This window comes from Sardina pilchardus, chromosome 12, assembly GCF_963854185.1.
Source record: "Sardina pilchardus chromosome 12, fSarPil1.1, whole genome shotgun sequence".
NCBI classification, from domain to species: Eukaryota; Metazoa; Chordata; class Actinopteri; order Clupeiformes; family Clupeidae; genus Sardina; species Sardina pilchardus.
Window position 1 is genome coordinate 2252208 of NC_085005.1, and position 17851 is coordinate 2270058.

The 17851-nt window shown below is 39.7% G+C and overlaps 1 protein-coding gene across 3 annotated transcripts in view; it reads right to left on the reverse strand.

Moving 5' to 3' along the window:
- The window catches only part of ino80 (INO80 complex ATPase subunit), a 44340-nt gene that overhangs the window by 22303 nt on the left and 4186 nt on the right, over nucleotides 1–17851 (reverse strand). For all 3 annotated transcript variants that reach the window (XM_062551654.1, XM_062551655.1, XM_062551657.1), the window contains exons 2-18: nucleotides 17458–17638; nucleotides 16167–16327; nucleotides 16004–16065; nucleotides 15743–15886; nucleotides 15526–15640; nucleotides 15027–15229; nucleotides 14892–14945; nucleotides 14047–14250; nucleotides 13597–13795; nucleotides 11901–11968; nucleotides 11593–11802; nucleotides 10729–10809; nucleotides 9124–9219; nucleotides 7490–7549; nucleotides 7266–7408; nucleotides 4218–4302; nucleotides 3992–4109 (exon numbers count right to left, since the gene is read on the reverse strand). In XM_062551654.1, coding sequence (XP_062407638.1) covers nucleotides 3992–4109; nucleotides 4218–4302; nucleotides 7266–7408; nucleotides 7490–7549; nucleotides 9124–9219; nucleotides 10729–10809; nucleotides 11593–11802; nucleotides 11901–11968; nucleotides 13597–13795; nucleotides 14047–14250; nucleotides 14892–14945; nucleotides 15027–15229; nucleotides 15526–15640; nucleotides 15743–15886; nucleotides 16004–16065; nucleotides 16167–16327; nucleotides 17458–17638 — 2184 coding nt within the window. The remainder of the gene's footprint in view (nucleotides 1–3991; nucleotides 4110–4217; nucleotides 4303–7265; nucleotides 7409–7489; nucleotides 7550–9123; nucleotides 9220–10728; nucleotides 10810–11592; nucleotides 11803–11900; nucleotides 11969–13596; nucleotides 13796–14046; nucleotides 14251–14891; nucleotides 14946–15026; nucleotides 15230–15525; nucleotides 15641–15742; nucleotides 15887–16003; nucleotides 16066–16166; nucleotides 16328–17457; nucleotides 17639–17851) is intronic.

Genomic DNA, 17851 nt, shown 5'->3' on the forward strand with positions numbered 1-17851 from the left:
GCCAATCAGATTGCAGGATTCTAGGAGCCAATCAGATTGCAGGATTCCAACAGCCAATCAGATTGCAGGACTCTGGGAGCCAATCAAATTGCAGGATTCTGGGGGCCAATCAGATCGCAGGATTCCAACAGCCAATCAGATTGCAGGATTCTGTGAGCCAATCAGATTGCAGGATTCCGGGAGCCAATCAAATCGCGGGATTCTGGGAGCCAATCAGATTGCGGGATTTTGGGAGCCAATCAAATCGCAGGATTCTGGGAGCCAATCAGATCGCAGGATTCCGGGAGCCAATCAGATTGCAGGATTCCAACAGCCAATCAGATTGCAGGATTCTGGGAGCCAATCAGATCGCAGGATTCCGGGAGCCAATCAGATTGCAGGAGTCCAACAGCCAATCAGATTGCAGGATTCTGGGAGCCAATCAAATCGCGGGATTCCGGGAGCCAATCAAATCGCGGGATTCTGGGAGCCAATCAGATTGCGGGATTTTGGGAGCCAATCAAATTGCAGGATTCTGGGAGCCAATCAGATCGCAGGATTCTGGGAGCCAATCAAATCGCCGGATTCTGGGAGCCAATCAAATTGCAGGATTCTGGGGGCCAATCAGATTGCAGGATTCCAACAGCCAATCAGATTGTAGGATTCTGGGGGCCAATCAGATTGCAGGGTTCTGGAAGCCAATCAAATTGCAGGATGCTGGAAGCCAATCAAATTGCAGGATTCCAACAGCCAATCAGATTGCAGGATTCTGGGAGCCAATCAAATTGCAGGATTCTGTGAGCCAATAGATATAGATAGATATAGCGTATACCGTTTAACGTAGAAACTTCATTCAAACTGTGCTGCGTAGGTCTTACTTAGGTGACTTCAGCTATGTAGTTTTCAACTTTGTAACTTTTATACTTTTTGAACTATTAAATAAAAACTATTAAAATTTCCCCATAGACTTAACATTGTGATTATGACATCACAATGGCAATTAGAATCCTATGCTATAACTCTCTCTCCCTCAGGCTTTAAGCATACAATCTGGCTCTAATAAGGGCACACTCACACTAGGTACGTTTCACCCGTACCATACTGGAGCACGGTTGCCTCTGGTCCCTGGTCTGCACTCACACTGCATATAATCAAACCGTATTTGGGTACGATTGAGTTGCTGTGTTCTAGAATCTTTATGCAACGTGCGATTGTTAATTGGAACGTTATTGTTTATTTCATCATTAATGACGTCGTGCTTCCATGCGTACCGTACTAGAGTCCACCACCTCCAAGCGTACTAGCGTACCATACCCTGGTACGGAACGAAGTGATCACACTGGTCAAACGAACCGGACTTTAGGGGCCAAGTGTACTCGGGTACGGTACGAATTGCCTAGTGTGAGTACGCCGTAAGACTACAGATCCTGTTCAACTGTTTCCTGTGCGTCCTGAGCAGAAATGTTTGCATTTTCTTGCACTCGAAATTCCCTGGAATTACTTTCTCTAGTTTCTATTTCATATTTTTAATTCAGAATTTGTATACATTTTGTTAACAATTTATAGCATTTTAGGACCTGCATGATTACATATAGCTTAAAATATTCAGTAATTTGAATACTTCATATTGATTACACTTGTCTTTAATGATATTACAGGGGTGGTGTGTAGGTCTAATTGAGTGCCTGTCACTTTAAGAAGTACCGTATGTGAACATAATTAGGCTTCATTCGGTTTGTGGGTTATACTCTATAATCGAACAGCTAAGGGGCGTTGTTAGGCACGACGCGAAGCGGACCCCCATAGCTGTTCGATTATCCAGTATAACCCACGTGGCTTATTGCTTTTCTAAAACGGTTACTACGTCAATCTAGCAAGATTTCATGAAACAAAGGCATAGCAACGACAATGTAACGGTGTATTAATAGATGATCTTTCTATAATCTTTCTTCCGCCAAGAAATATATTCCCCCCATATGAATGGTTGCCATGCAACAACAAGACGCAGCCACTCAAACTTTTGTGCTAGTTTTGTGGTAGCGCATTACTACAGAACGAAATGCGGTCAAGGTGTGAGTTTATCATGATATTTACAACGGCATCGAACGCGATTCAGCCAATCACAATCAAGGACCGGAACTATCCGTTTTAGAAAAATAGTCACACATAGTTCAAGGATACATGTTTTCAAGGATACATGTTTTCATTAAATAACATGAATGTTCAAAAAACTAACAAAGGTAAAAGACAAATATTTCTGGTGTAATAGAAAAGATGAGTGTCCAGCAATGTTAACTATGATTTAGGTAGCCGTGGCATGGCATTGTGAGTTGTCCCGTTCACTTTTTCCTTGGTCATGTTTAATTGGCTGGGTGCTTAACTTACTCGACCATGACCTGTCTTGGAGTTTGGTATATTTGTTATATCCAATGAGTGACAACCAGTGCTCAAAATAAAACATTACGGTATTCTCCTGATATCGTTAGTGGAATGGATTTAATGTGAACGTAGCCTATACATAAAAAAGACGCAGAGTGGCTATATGATAGCGCACATTTGCGATGAAAATGTTCCGCTTTTTTAAAGCAGGTGTAGCCTACACCGAATTGTGGTTTAATCCATCATTTAGACAACAGAATCAGTAGGATACCATTTTTGTTTCATAGAAGTCCACCAGGCCTAGGTCAAATGCAGGCTCGGGTGAAGCTGGGAGGATAACACACGGTTTCCACACCGTGTTTATCAACCGTGATATTTGAAATGAACACAGTAATTGTTATAGTCAACATTTTTATCATTAACATAGTCACCAACTTCAATCTCACACCAATGAACAGATTGAAGAAAAAGAAGAATGGATTTGGAGAGACATTTCTTGCGTGTGTGTGAGAGCGCGAGGTTGATGCTGAAAGAGTGAGTGTCCAGCCAGGTGCGTATGAGTTGTCAACTCTGAAGTTTGTATATAGATGCGCAAAATTTTTACTATACTTTGATCCACTTGGTGTGGATTCATTTTAGGAGCAAAATGCGCTCTGTACAGCCCTGGGCTAAAGTATGCAGAACTTGTGCATTTACATAGCAATATTTAATACATTTTCCTGGGGGTGGCATCCCCTACCTCCCTCTGACTTTTGGGCTTAAAGGAATACGCCACCCAAAAATGAAATTAAGCCAGTCTCGGTCACCCCCAGAGTTAGAACAGTGAAAAAAACCCGGTTAAAATCAGTCCGGGCATTGTCCTGCTTTGGGAGCAGCGTTCCTAGCTTTAGCTTAGCACAGTTGCTGTAAATGAAGGGTGTCAGTTAGCACGTCCTCCAAAAAAGTGACTGAGACATCTAATTTTTTTTCTAAATATATCTTGGGAGATGTGTGTTCAGAACAAGTACAAATCATAATGCAAAATCGAACGAGGCTATTACCTGGGCAGATATTTACTTGGAACTATATTCAGCCTCATCACAGGTGAAGCGTATTCCTTTAAGTAGGCCTTCGAAAAAATGTCTGATCTGTTGCACAGTCACCAAGTTCCTGATCTCATTCCACAAGCCTAGAGCGCCCTCTCATGGTTGTAGACAGTAATGTTTACTCCTTGGTTCATGTTAAATTATATTTGTAAGTTGAAGGACCAGCCAAACTATGAACAAAAAGTGTGACTTATAGTCTGGAAAATACGATATTATTAATTTACTGTGCCAGTCAATGAGTTGGAATGCAGAATTCATTTAAATAATGTTAATATGCTATTCGTTTTATTTGCATATTTTTCTGTCTCTTTTGCCTTTATTGTGATCTTTACTGTGATTGTGATAGTGAGAGACGGACAAAAAGTGAGTGGGAGATAGAGATGGAGTGGTATCAGGAAATTTCCCAGGTCCCCGTGCATTGGCATTCCTAGCTTGTATGACCCCCTCAACCGCCCAAACTGCCCATGAAAAAACTGCCTCTGTACCATGGGTAGCACACATATGCCATTAGTTTACAGGTGGAAAAAGTGGTGACATATTTAACTCACTCTCATCGATGGCAGACTTATTCTCTGCGTGGCTTTCGATGTCTTTTGAGAACCACTCATTGAATTCCTCATGTGAGTCAAACAAAGTGGGCATGATGAAATGAAGAAGGGCCCAGAGCTGAAGACGGAATACTTGTTATTATTATTATAACTACTGTTGTCATAATTATTACCACTATTATTACAAGCACAGAAAATACACAGCCTTTGTGTCGAAGGGTCTCACCTCAGCCATTGTGTTCTGAATGGGAGTTCCTGTGAGTAAAAGTCTATTTCTGCACTGGAACTGTAAAAGTATCTTCCATCTTACACTGTCAAACAGGGAAGAAAAAAAATCATTATACATCAGTGTATTTCAGGAAAATGTATGTTTCTGGGATGTGTACATTTCTAAAGGCCAATCCTCATCAGACTTCACCAGGCCAAAGGAAGTCTTAAAACCTTGTTCAGAATGCCAGCCAAAGTCCATTTTTTTTGGCATATGGTATCCAGATTTGTTTTGTCTGGGCCGCAAAAAAACACATGACAAAAGACAAACAAATTTTGCAGATCAGATCCAAACTGAGGCGACTGCTCTAAGAGTACAAGGGAAACCCAGCCTCCTCTGAAATGTCACCAAGAAGTGTGTCAATTAAATTTGTTGTATAGTATTGACCTAACTCCAACTGCTATTCCAAATCAACATTTTGCACTAGAAAGTGTTAAACTTCACCACTAGTCTGTTAAGCAAGGATTTCTCCAAAATCGTTCATGATTATTTATTTTCTCATAGAAGCCTGTCGGAGGATGACCCACTTATCCATTGACGCTCAGCACCTCTGGGTTTCAACGGCACATGAGATTATTATTCCTAGTTTTCAGTGTGGTAAAGCTTCTGTATATTGATTGGAGGATCTCTCAAAAGGGCTGGACCTCTTTTAAACATCATGGCAATAAACATGACTGACACTGATTTAAATTAAATGTCATCAGAGGAATTCAAGCTTAATCCATGCAGTGTGTTGAAGTTGTCGGACAAGATGTTGTAGATAATTTGCAAGCAATGTACTATTTCCAGTTATACATACAGTAAATCAAATTGCAAATAGTTCTTTAGAAAAGGTTGTCTAATAGGCGTGTTTCCATTAACCCTGAAAATGCACAAATAAATTGCGGAAAAGTTTTTTCGCTCGCATGAGGTGTTTTTTCAGATGTATTGCAATAGCATTATTTCACAAAAGTGAAATGGAAACACATTTTTTACATTTAGGTGAGTCACATGATACCAGCCATGTTTGCATTTATAATGATAACTGTAGACAATGTCCTCGCAGAATTCTCACACGTTGTAGCTGCTAGGTACAGTGGGGAGAAAATGTATTTGATACCATGCTAAATTTGCCTAAAAAGAGGAATATAAAATCATCATTTGACAATTGATCTTATTGTCTTGATTCCAAAAATGAGTTAAAATAAAACCGCAAAGTACACCAATTTTCTTTGTGATTGAAGAATGTATCGTAAATAATTAAATGTTCATCCCAAATGCTAGGGGGAAGGAAGTATTTGACCCCCTATGTAACCCTATGGGAATTTAACACATAGGGTTAACATAGGAGCAGGCAGATTTTTATTTTTTAAGACCAGCTATTTCATGGATCCAGGATATTATGCATCCTGATAAAGTTCCCTTGGCCGTTGGAATTAAAATAGCCTCACATCATCACATATCCTTCACCATAGCTTTAGAGATTGGCATGGTGCTTTTTCCAGTAGGCCTATTAGCCTGTTTGATGCTCATTGAGCTCAATGCAAATCAAACAGGCTAATAGGCCTACTGGAAAAAACACCATGCCAATCTCTAGCTATAGTGAAGGGTATGTGATGCCCCTATGTTAACCCTATGTGTTAAATTCCCATAGGGTTACATAGGGGGTCAAATACTTCCTTCCCTTAGCATTTAAGGAAAACATTTATTTATTTACGATACATTCTTCAATCACAAAGAAATTTGGTGTCCATGGCGGTTTGATTTTTACTATTTTTTTTAATTAAGGCATTAAGATCAATTGTCAAATGATGATATTATATTCCTGTGTTAGCATGGTATCAAATACATGTGCTCCCCACTGTATAAGGGTTTAGCTTTCAATATTTTCCCTCCCTTTACATTCTGACCCCCTCAATTTAACTGCAATTTTTTTGATGGATGCAACTTACTCAAAACTTGTAACTTTTTGGGAGATCCAGTGGCATGAAATGTCATGAAATCTGAATATTGTCAATATGTCCATATTTAGTTGCATTGCATCACTTAATGGAAACACTGACCATTCACAATTGTTCTTTGTTGAATTTTAATAAATGTGACCCTGCAAAGCAAAACCAGTCGCTTTGCGCCCGATGGTATATTGAGAAAATCCACAATAAACAAAGTTCGGGCTAAAATGTTGAATTTCATGTTTTCGCTTAATTCGACAGTGTACAGTCTATACTCACATCGTGAACAAATTTCATGGGAAAAACATACGTTTTGACTCTTAAACCCAGTGGAGATTCAACACATTAGCAGTCATTCCCGTTGTCCACGCCGCTTAAAAATTTCTCCTTTTCTGGCACGTTGTGACGGGAGAACCATGTCAACTTTGAATCCGGTTATCTTAGCGATAGTTTTTCAAATACCCTCGATATACATATTGTTGGAAAGCTTAGTTTATGGCCGTTCATGCAGCACAATAACTTAATTTTGTACATTTTACCAAAGCGATTGGTTTCACTTTGCAGGGTCACAAATACCACTTTTATTTTGTGGAAAGCTGTAGTGGAAAGCTGTAATGGAAACTTAGCTTATGATAAGATAGGATGTAAGGAAATCTAACCAGTTAACTGCAAACTGACATACTAATATTGTTGATCGATTACCAATTATTTTTCAGAAGCAATGAACCTTTAGAAGGAATTCAGCACACATTTGCACTGCTACAACTAAGCCTCCCATAAGATCAAGAGTGCCTGACTTCCATGCTGATTTTGTAGTTGAATATTTTTACAAGGTCTAAGAAACACTAGATGGTATTTGGGGTCATCACATATTATTATCACTGGTATAGCTGCTGTCTGTTTTCACTTGCAATTCATGTGCAGTTCACGGTAACAAATATTGAGGCTTTCAACCCAGGCTTCACATTTTGCACATCATGGGGAACACAGGAAAGAAGCCTCCACTCCATCATTCTCATGTAGATGGCCTTAGGATTTTGGAACATGGCAACATCAGTTGCAGAATTTTCAGTACCTGGTGCTGCTCTTTAAGGCCTGGGCCTCATCCAGAACCATGTACTGCCACTTCACTCGCTGGAAATACTTCACATCTTGTACCACAAGTTGGTAGCTTGTAATGACAACGTGGAAGGGGGCGTCCTGGGTGTACAGAGTTTTCTGGAAGAACAAAGGATATATTCAATAATGTGTCTGTCCAAATCCTTTCGATAAAATATTATATTAGTATCTTTTACCTACCTGGCTCCAGAACTTCCTAATGACTTTTCGGTCATGGGGATTACCCCAGTATGGCAAAACCTAAAGAAAATAAGACCAATTGATTAATCGCTACTAAAGGGGAACTACAGAGAGTTTAATTTGGATGAAGATGATGATGAAAATGACTTAGAATAATCTTCCATCCCAGATTATATCCTGGTCCACCATTGACAATTTTAGTCCTGCTTAAAACATATATTTTATTATCTTGCTATTAGTTCGGACTGAGTATTCCCCCTTCCTTAATATTTTATTTGTTATTCTAATATTTAACATTGTTATTCTGCTACTTTTAGTTCACTGAACTCTTTTTATTTGCATTTTTCTCAACACTGCCCACCGCGACTTACAAAATAAAACAATACAATAATTAAACTAGAAAAGCACTCAGAGAGTGCAGACCTCCGCCTGTATTGTTCCTCCTAGGTTGTCATACATTTGAAACAAAATTATTCAGATCGCCACCACGTGGCCATACCATGCCATTACACGACTAACCGAAAAACATAAACGGCTCCAGAATCCCGACGGTTTTACGAATCACTCCCAAAATCTAATCGTTACTTCCTTGGGTCATTTCTGACATTCCCTGAAAATATCATCGTAATCTATCCGTTACTTTTTGAGTTATCTTGCTAACAAACAGACAGACAGACAGACAAACAGACAGACAAACAAACAGACAGACAAATATACGCCAGTCCCCGATGAAAACATAACCTCCTTGGCGGAGGTAAAAATAACAGTAAACAGTTTTAAAAAGTTGGTAAGACTATATTAAAGGAGTCATAGAACGCATTTTTTGACCATTACAAATTGATCTTTGAGCCTAAATAATGTCATATGTAAATTTGTGGGGCTGAAAACGCCCCAGGAGCACTGCTAGATCGCCTAATACAAGGTCATAAATAAGCCTTGCAATGAAACAGTTTGTTTTTCCCGCCCACTCAGCAAGTTCATGAATATTCAAATGAGATGCGCGCTGATTGGTCTATTGGCCGACATGTCCTGAAAGTTGATTGGCTCAATCCACCGGTCTGAAGCTAGAGCAAAGTGAAACTACATTTACTGCTGGTAAATAAAGCCAAAGTCTTTGATAAAGCTATCAACAATGGATTTAAATAAGGAATACAGCCGTACATGTATAAACCGAGTCAGAAGAAGGTTCTGACGAAGATGAAGTGCAGCAGATTCCCCAACAGAATGAATGTGTTAGATTGGTAAGTTTTATCAGTACATTTCTTAGTATAGTAACTCTCCAAAGTTAGCTGTAATAACGCTAGCATTACAACGTCTCTGCCATAGACTAGATACTAGCATGGTAAGAGCAGTTTAACAAGAATTATTAATCGAAGGTATGCAAATGAGAGGGGGTGTATCTAAAGGGGGATGGGCGCCTATTACGTGTTATCTGAGCTCTGTTCAGATTGGAGCATTTCAACACGGCTGTTTCTATTTCCCAATTTGCATACGAAAGCAGGCGGGGGACGCGGTAAAGTCTTTGGTGTTGTCCTTTGGACACTGCTCGCAGCCTAAATTCAACAGGAACAAGGTCAATGTGGTTTTGAATTCTAGGACTCCTTTAAAGGGGTGGTTCAGATCCATATTCTTACCTTGAATTTAGGCACAAAACGAGAGAATTCCTGGTGCCAATTGTTAAGAGTTGAAGCAGGTGAAATGATGAGGAATGGTCCCCAAATGTTGTCACGCTATAATTGAACCACAAAACCAGATGCAGCAGACATAAGTGTGAATGTAGCAAGCAAGAAAGTAGACAAAATGGAAATCATTAAAGTGTAATGCAAGAGCAATTTCAACCCATGGTCTATTTCACCATTACAAAAAGTCGAACACACCCTCGAGAGCTAGACTACGTTGACTTAAAGGGATAATCCGGAGTGAAATGCACTTTAGATCAATTTTTCGGACTATTGGGAGTACATACGTTGAGTTGACACCAAAATCATGTCATTCGGATGTATTTTGAGAAAGTTCGAGCTCACCGTTTTTAGCCAAAACTCGTTAGCCTGGAAGTGACTCGGGCATGTCCTTTCGCCGCTACAAAACGCTATTTTTATACCTCTTCTACTGTTCCAAACAACACTACACTTCCGTGGTAGTGAGTAGAGGGTCCCTAAAGCCAAACCGAAGTATCCCCACGTCTTTATGTGGTCGGATAGAGAGTCCAGAATAAATTTAATCGAGTCAGTACCTTTCCGGAAATGTCGCAGCTGCAGCTAGCAACGTTTTAACAACACTTTATTAACATTTCCGGAAAGGTACGGACTCGATTAAATTAATTCTGGACTCTATCCGACCACATAAAGACGTGGGGATACTTCGGTTTGGCTTTAGGGATCCTCTACTCACTACCACGTAAGTGTAGTGTTGTTTGGAACAGTAGAAGAGGTATAAAAATAGCGTTTTGTAGCGGCGAAAGAACATGCCCGAGTCACTTCCAGGCTAACGAGTTTTGGCTAAAAACGGTGAGCTCGAACTTTCTCAAAATACATCCGAATGACATGATTTTGGTGTCAACTCAACGTATGTACTCCCAATAGTCCGAAAAATTGATCCAAAGTGCATTTCACTCCGGATTATCCCTTTAAGGAGTACCAAGTTTGACCGGCTTCAGCGCATCCAGCCGAGAGGCTAACAGTGGAGGTGCTTTGAGCAGGCTGCTCAGGTTTTTAACCACTTAGCATGCTCAAAACAGCACCATGCTTCTGCAATAGTATGAATAGAGCCCCTACACACAAAACAAAGCATCATAACTCAGCGTACCAGGAGTTTATTTAAAAAGTTTTACAAGACCTGTGCCTGTAGGAAGAAAATTGTATGGCGTCCTGGTCCAGTATCGTCATATCAGTGGGCACGCTCAATTGATTTAACGATACAAGAGCAGAAAGCCATGGAATTTCTTCCTGGTGAAATAGACCCTGGGTTGAAATCCCTCGAATTACGTTTTAAGACATGAAGCATAGGAAAACTCACAAAATAATGACACAAATATGACTATCAGTATATGCTGGAATACTGGTTTATGTTTTTAAAAATTCCATGTAATTCCAACTTTTTTGGAAAGCTCAAAATTATGAACATGTATGTTTATAAATTATACTAATATACACATAGATAAGCTTCCTTCAAGCAGTTTCTCCAAGTGAACTACTGAAAACCAGTAAATGTTAACCTTATGTGAAAACGGGCAGGCATACCTCTGCAAGGTGAGCCAGCAGAGCAATGCTCTGGACTGTTTTGCCTAGACCCATCTCGTCTGCAAGAATGCCATTGATGCCCTGTAGAAAAAAGGATTAAACCACTTTAATGATATTTCAAAATAAATATACAGTAGCTTGGGGAAGTATTCAAGCCCTTGAAAGTCATCACCACATCACCGTCAAAAATAAACATACACATGTGGCTTCTACAATCATTTTCTACAGAAAAAAAACCACAAGACCATTCAAGTACACTGGGCATAGGTATTGTCTACTCTGCATAGCTATTTAGGAAGGACGCACGGGTGTCTGCTAGCCTGGCCCTGCCTACATCTCCTTTCAGGGAGATACTAGTCTGGAACATGATAGTTCACTAATGTTTCGCTCAGACACAAAAATGGCAGGCCAATAAGCAACGAGAAGGGATGGTGAAATCGATTGTGATAAACAGTAGTAGCAACACCTGCAAATATCCAACAATATAGTAAGAAAAATGCAGAAATGTATTTACAGCAAAGGTAGGACCACATACATTGTTTCCTGATGGCTGATCTAGTCAGTTTTGTGTGTGCACCAGTTAGGCTGCTAAGACGCTACGCTTTTATTAAATGCCCTCTATGCAACATTTTCAACTTAATGATGGCTAAATGACCTCTCGTGGTGAGAATGGAAGCTTTCCCTGCTCCCCCCAGTCTCCTAGCGGAAAAACAGCCTAGCAAGATCTGCACTAGTGTCCCAGACATGCTTAAAATTCTCTGGACATACCCCCCGTCCCCCTGCTGGCCAGACACGTAATAATACCACAAATGGAGTTTACAGTATGTACCTATGGAGGCATATGACATGACACATGGAGGTTACCTGCTCATAGAGGTTAGCTAGCCAGTTCATGCCTTTCAGCTGATAGCCCTTCAGCTTTCCATTGAAAATAGTGGGCTGTGGAATGTCTTCCTCTGCACGAATCGATGGGTTGGCCAAGCTATAGCTTTCTCCAAATCCTGACCCAGATACGCTGGCCACATGGAGAGAAGCACATCGACTGTCCTTTGCCTCCTCATCAAATAATCTGGTCTGCAGTAAAATAAAATAAAATAAAAAACATGCAAATATTCATTGATGTGATGTTAAGACAAAAACAATTTCTAACACATGAGGCTTTAACAACATACCCTGGTCTGGTGGATCTGATAGGCCTCTTTGGCATTTCTCAGAGCCTGTGCCTTGTAGTATTCACAGTCTGTGAAGATTGAAATTAAATGAATATGAAAAATATATACAGATGCAAAACGGATAAAAACAAATACATATGGCGTCCAACATGCATGCAACGTGCATTTCCATTCTGGAAATGGTGGTACCATGTTATTTTACTAAAATTAAGAATAATAGGCTAAACATAATTTCTATACCTATTTATTGTAGCTTCAACAGGCCTACATATCAAGTATTAGCCTAGCCCAAAGTCAGCTTCAATAAATATTCAGTAAATATTTAACAGTGAGTTATGAGATTTATGCTTTCAAATCAACTGAACTCCATTTATTCTTTCAAATGAACGAAACTTGATTGTGGAATTAAACTCTTCCTCACTGATTCATGCCCAAGACTGCTTCCACAATCCACATGTTGTTCAAATGTATCCAATTTGGCTATGTCTTTATTTAGGCCACATATAGTAATTTAGCAGATGCCTTTATCCAACACAAGCTACTCTCGGCTACTCTACTTTCGCGTTCACTGACTGTGGTTTGCGCTGCATTCGCTTGACTGTTGACACTGACTTGTTAAGCCTTTCCTTTAAGGTGGCCAGTGACAGGAAGACAGCTAAGATAGCCTAAAAACACACCCTTCATAAAATTATATTTTTACAACCTTTCGAAAAACACTGATGCTTACAATACTTCTATTTGTCTGTAGACAAACTCACTACACTACCACAGGAGTTTCATTCGATTTTGAACATTGTCAGTGGTGTGAAATACAGTTTGTTTTTGATGCAAGTGTATGCCTGGTGTGCTTTCATGTTTTGCATTGCTCAAAACTCCACCAGTTATCGTAATCATGCTTTCAAACAACAGTTTGAGCATGTTAGCTTGATGTTTTTCCAATCAATTGGCCTATAGTATATTAAAGCACTGCTGTAAGGATTGGGAAGCTTGAGCTAAGGTGGGAGCAGGCCAACATGAAACTGTGTCATCGGCAAAAAGATCCATTTTAGTGCTCTCCACAGCTGTGTTGATGGTGTTGATGTAAATGGTGAAAAGGACTGGACTCAGGATTGATTCTTGTGGGACACCTTTGTTAAGGCCTGCCCTGCACACACCAACCCGACGACCGACTGTCGGCAGAAAAGCAGTCGGACTGAACAGTCGGCTCCCCTCTCCCCGGGTCGGTCAAAAAAGTGCCTCGGAACACACCGAAGCGTACGTTCTGTGCATGTGCGAGATGTGATACGTTACCCTTGAATCAAGTATTGACATAGTTTGTTGATCCTTGATGCATGAGAAAACTCTAAGTCTAAACAAGTAGCTTCTGATCAGCCCATGGTGTCGAAAAGTTAAGAAACATTCAACTGATTAAAACTTTCTAAATTTATAATGTGAAACTCCTAAACAGCTATAAATAAATAAATAATAATTAAAAAAAAACACAGAATATTAAATTCTCAAAAAGACATGACCAATTCCAATTCCCAGAGGAAATCCATTATTCAAGTTTCAACCTCCTAATGTATTTCATGTTGAGTGGGAGAATGATCATTCACAAATAGTCATTATGTGCAAAAACAAAAATGCCACCAGAGCTGAGGCAAGTTTTAAAAAATCACATATCATTGCAAGACAGTCAGGGTAGATCTCTTCTTACCATAATCCTCCTGGCCCATGTTCACGATGACCCCTCCACCAATATCAATCTGCCTCTGGGAAGTCTTGTCCTCTAGTTTCTTCAGGATCTCATCCTGGGTGCTGTGCCCTCCTGCCAGGTTCTGTTTGCTACCAATAAAGTGAGCATATAGCTCCGTCTGTGTGATGAGGAAGTTCAGCTTTCTCTGCTGTCTCTTTGCCTGCAAATGCACATCATAAAAGCCTGGTGATAGTGGTTTCTGTATGTAGACAGTGATGCACTATGTACCAAGGAGCAGGTTAATTTAAAGTCAGAAAGCCAGTGTCACTTGTAGTAGATGACTGCAGAAGAACAAATGACCAAAAAGATTGAATTCATGAAGTACAGGGGCCAGTTACATCCACGAGGCCAGTATAGTCCAGTGTATGTGTTTGCACGGATAAACACTGCTATGAAATCTGTTGAGTGTACCTCTTTCATCTCCTCATCCAACCTGCGCTGTTCAAGAGCTTCTTTCTCGGCACGCTTACGGTGCTCCTTCTCAACCTTCTCATATTTCTTCCAGTAGAGCAACATCTCCTTGGTGAGCCGGCGGGCACGTGGCAGAGTCTCTTTGCAGTTCTTTTGGGCCTGGATAGCAGCGCGACGTACCTCACGCATGCACTGGTGTGCCAACTGAAGCACAAAAGAATGTGCAGGCACAAAAACGCAATCAAACACACACAAGAAACTGAGACATACTTTCCAACCGCTTACATTTAATACTGGTAGTTGGGCTGAACACTGTGGAATAAAATTCCATATAACTATTTGGCTAGTTAAACTTCAATACCTGACTGCATACTATGGACCTAATTTATGGGCTTTTGCCTTTTTGGGATGCACCACAACATGTATGCTCCCTGCACAGAGTAAGATGTAATTTTAGCTTTACTGCAGTGTTTTTGATTAGATTGAGATTGCACTGCAAAAACAAACCCTAGAATTCTGAGTGAGATAAATAACCTTAAATTAAGTGATCATATGCTTATTTTTCTTTTATATATGCGTATAACAATATTATAACAATGAATTTTTAGACATTTTTGCACTTGATTTTACCTTGTTATGACTGAAAATCTTCTTGTTCTATTTGCAAATCTTGCAAGTGAAAACTATTTTAAAGTTTAAAACAGTGTACCGCAAATCGTGATAATTTCTTACTTTTCAACGGCGGTAAGAAAAAATCCATACCCTCCCAGCCCTAGTTATCACAGACAGTATAACAATGACAATGGCAAAAACAAAGTGGAAGAAATACACCAGAACAGTTTTACCTTTTTGGCATTAGACAGAACAAAGTTTTTCGCTGATGCTTTCTGTTTAAATGCCTGGAATGACAGATACAGATAAAGATCAGTTTTACTATTTGGTTATTCCGACAAATCATTTAGTGTCTGTCATGTTTTTACCTTTGGATTCTCTTTTTTTGCAATGGTAAGCCAGACTTTTCGTCTCCTTGCATTTAGTTGCTCAATGGTTAAGTGCTTCTTCTTGGACAAGGGAAGAGGAATATCATGAGTAAACTTGGCAAAGATTTTGGTGACATATGGCCGTCCTTCTGCACAGAAGTCATCACCCCTTTTCTTCTTCTTCTTTACCTTTTTCAGTTTTGCTGCCAGAGGAATAGAAACTATTAGTCCTCAATTCTCATTTTCACCTGTATCCTTTCTATTATACATGAATATGTTTTTGTTTTTAAATAAAATGCTGCTGCATAGGCCCCTAAACTATTTGGCAAGTGCAAAATTAAAGTTCTTGTACATAAAATACAGCTATCATGTAGCATGTGGGGGCACTGAACTGACTCCTCAATGTTTGTACTTCAATGTCTTGCCCATTACGTTGAACTAGCACATTTATTTTGTAATTTAGGATGAGCGAGACTCAAATTAGGGCACATGGTCTTACATTTCTTTTCCTCCTTGAACTTCTTCTTCTTTGGCCCATATAGTTGTCGCTGTTGTTCATAGAAGGGGTCATGGGAGGAGAGAAGACCTGTACTGTAATACTGATACTGCTGCAGCTGTGGAAACAAGGTGAGAACATGTATTTTGAATATTCAATTTATATTTAATTATCTAATTTTCTATTCACTGTTAATCGCAAGTATTTGTGTATTTCTCACCTCACGGTCTGAATGAAACCTGCTCTGATGGAGTTTGGTGAGTTTGTGGAGCCGCAGCATGTCTTGTAGCTCTTCATGGGACAAAGAGAAGTCTGAATCACTCAAGTCAGACTCTGAATCGGATTCGTCACCTAAGAGAATGCCCTAAAAAAAGAAACATTGCACACCACTTAAACATTAAAAAAACAAAAAACACACACATGCCAAATATTGGACTGAACGCTTCGAGGACACACAGTAGAACATTTGGACAATACAAACCTTCAACCACTTTCTGCTCTTCTTCAGCTTGGAAAAATTGTACAAACTGCCTTTGTTTTGCTCTGTAAAGAAGGCCATTAGAGTGGCAGTCAGACACAGAAACAAAATGCTTTAGGACAAAAAACTTCAAGAACATCTGCTTTCGGAAAATTGCTGAACTAACCTAACAGCACAGCTCCATTCATCGGGCTGCTTTCTGTCAGCCTGGTCCTTCTCCCACTCTCTGTGAGGTCTGCAGGCTTTTCTTTGATTGCCTGCAGAGGAGCGTGTGGGTTTGAGGCCAAAAGAGAGGGCCCCTCCGCCAAAGAGTCATCACTGTCCTCACTGAAGCACAACAGAAAACCAAGCTTACCAAATATTACAATGGGCAAACATTAATTGCTCTAGTGTATAATTGTTAACACTAATAGAAATGCAGCATTCTGTGACCAATTATGAGAAACAACCAATTATGAGAAATTGGATGTAGTTGCCTAACATCATAAGACATATGTTGACAAGAGTTGAAGAAAAAATATTGACAATGACAAACTATACCTTTAACGATTTAAAGTTGCCGTTTGCAATTCTACTCCAATACACTATTTGTCAAATTCTGAAAATTGCTTTGGTTCAGTGGTTTTAAATGTGGGGTCTGAGGAACACTGGGGTCCCAAGAAACAACCTTCAGCGAATACAAAAATGTTAAATTTAATCTAAAATCAAATAGTTTGAGATCACTTCCTGCAGTTGTCCCATCTGTGTTTATGTTCCTATGCAGACCTGAGGGCTATTTCACAACACCTATGATGCCACCGGAAATCTTAGTCACTTTTAAACGTGATGCTAGCAAGTGAGATGCTAATGGTCTCATCCGATTCAATGATCTATGCTAGGTTGGAGCTCATCCGATTCAATGATCTATGCTAGTGGTATCGCCAGACTCAGAGAACGGCTGGATGAACTGGAGAAAAAATCAATTGGGAGAGGTGGAAAATGAGTGTAATATCCCTTTAACATAGTCGTTACTCATCCTGGATTTGGTGTTAATGACACATGTTGAGCTAGGATGACCAGACAATGCTAGATCAAGCCTTGCTTTATCACTTATCTTGGATTTCTTAATTATGCCTTTGTGAAATACCCCTCAGATTGTAAATGAAAAATAAAGTGGCTTGAATAAAGCCATACACTATTCCAACCAATCAATGCATTGCTTCACGACCACAGAAGCGGTAATTCTACTGGCTCCTGACTGCAATTATCAACAACCTTTTCCCAGAATCACAGGCTACACATTTAACTGCCCAAACAAAAAAACATTGCAAGTTGCTTTTATTGTCTAGCATCCCATGATGGCATACTGCTATGTAATGAGAAACAACACTTTTCCAGTCTTATATAATAATCCATGCAACATTATAAGAAAAAAATGTATTTAAGTGAATGAAATCTTCAGAAAACTCTTCATTTACCTGGAAATGTCTCCATTAAACGTACTGGCTGTTTGCTGCAAGAAGGAATCCAGTCTCAGTGACCGCTCCAGGTACTGCATGTGAACTGGCTTGGCCAGCTTTGGGCAGGCTGTGGGGTCTGTCTCATCTTGCTGAGAGGCCATAGAGATGCACAACGGTCCATATAGGGCACAGTCACTTACTGCAATAGATGGAATTTCATTAAACACATTTATCTAATAAAAATCTAGAACAGCTTATACATACTTGATACTTCATACATCACACGTTACCTCAACCTTTTGAAAGTACAATCATCATTGTGTACTAGAAACATTCTTAATGAGAAGCATGTATAGCCAGTTTAGTGTTATGAAATAACAACAGTGGAGATCAAATTGAAATACCTATTTTT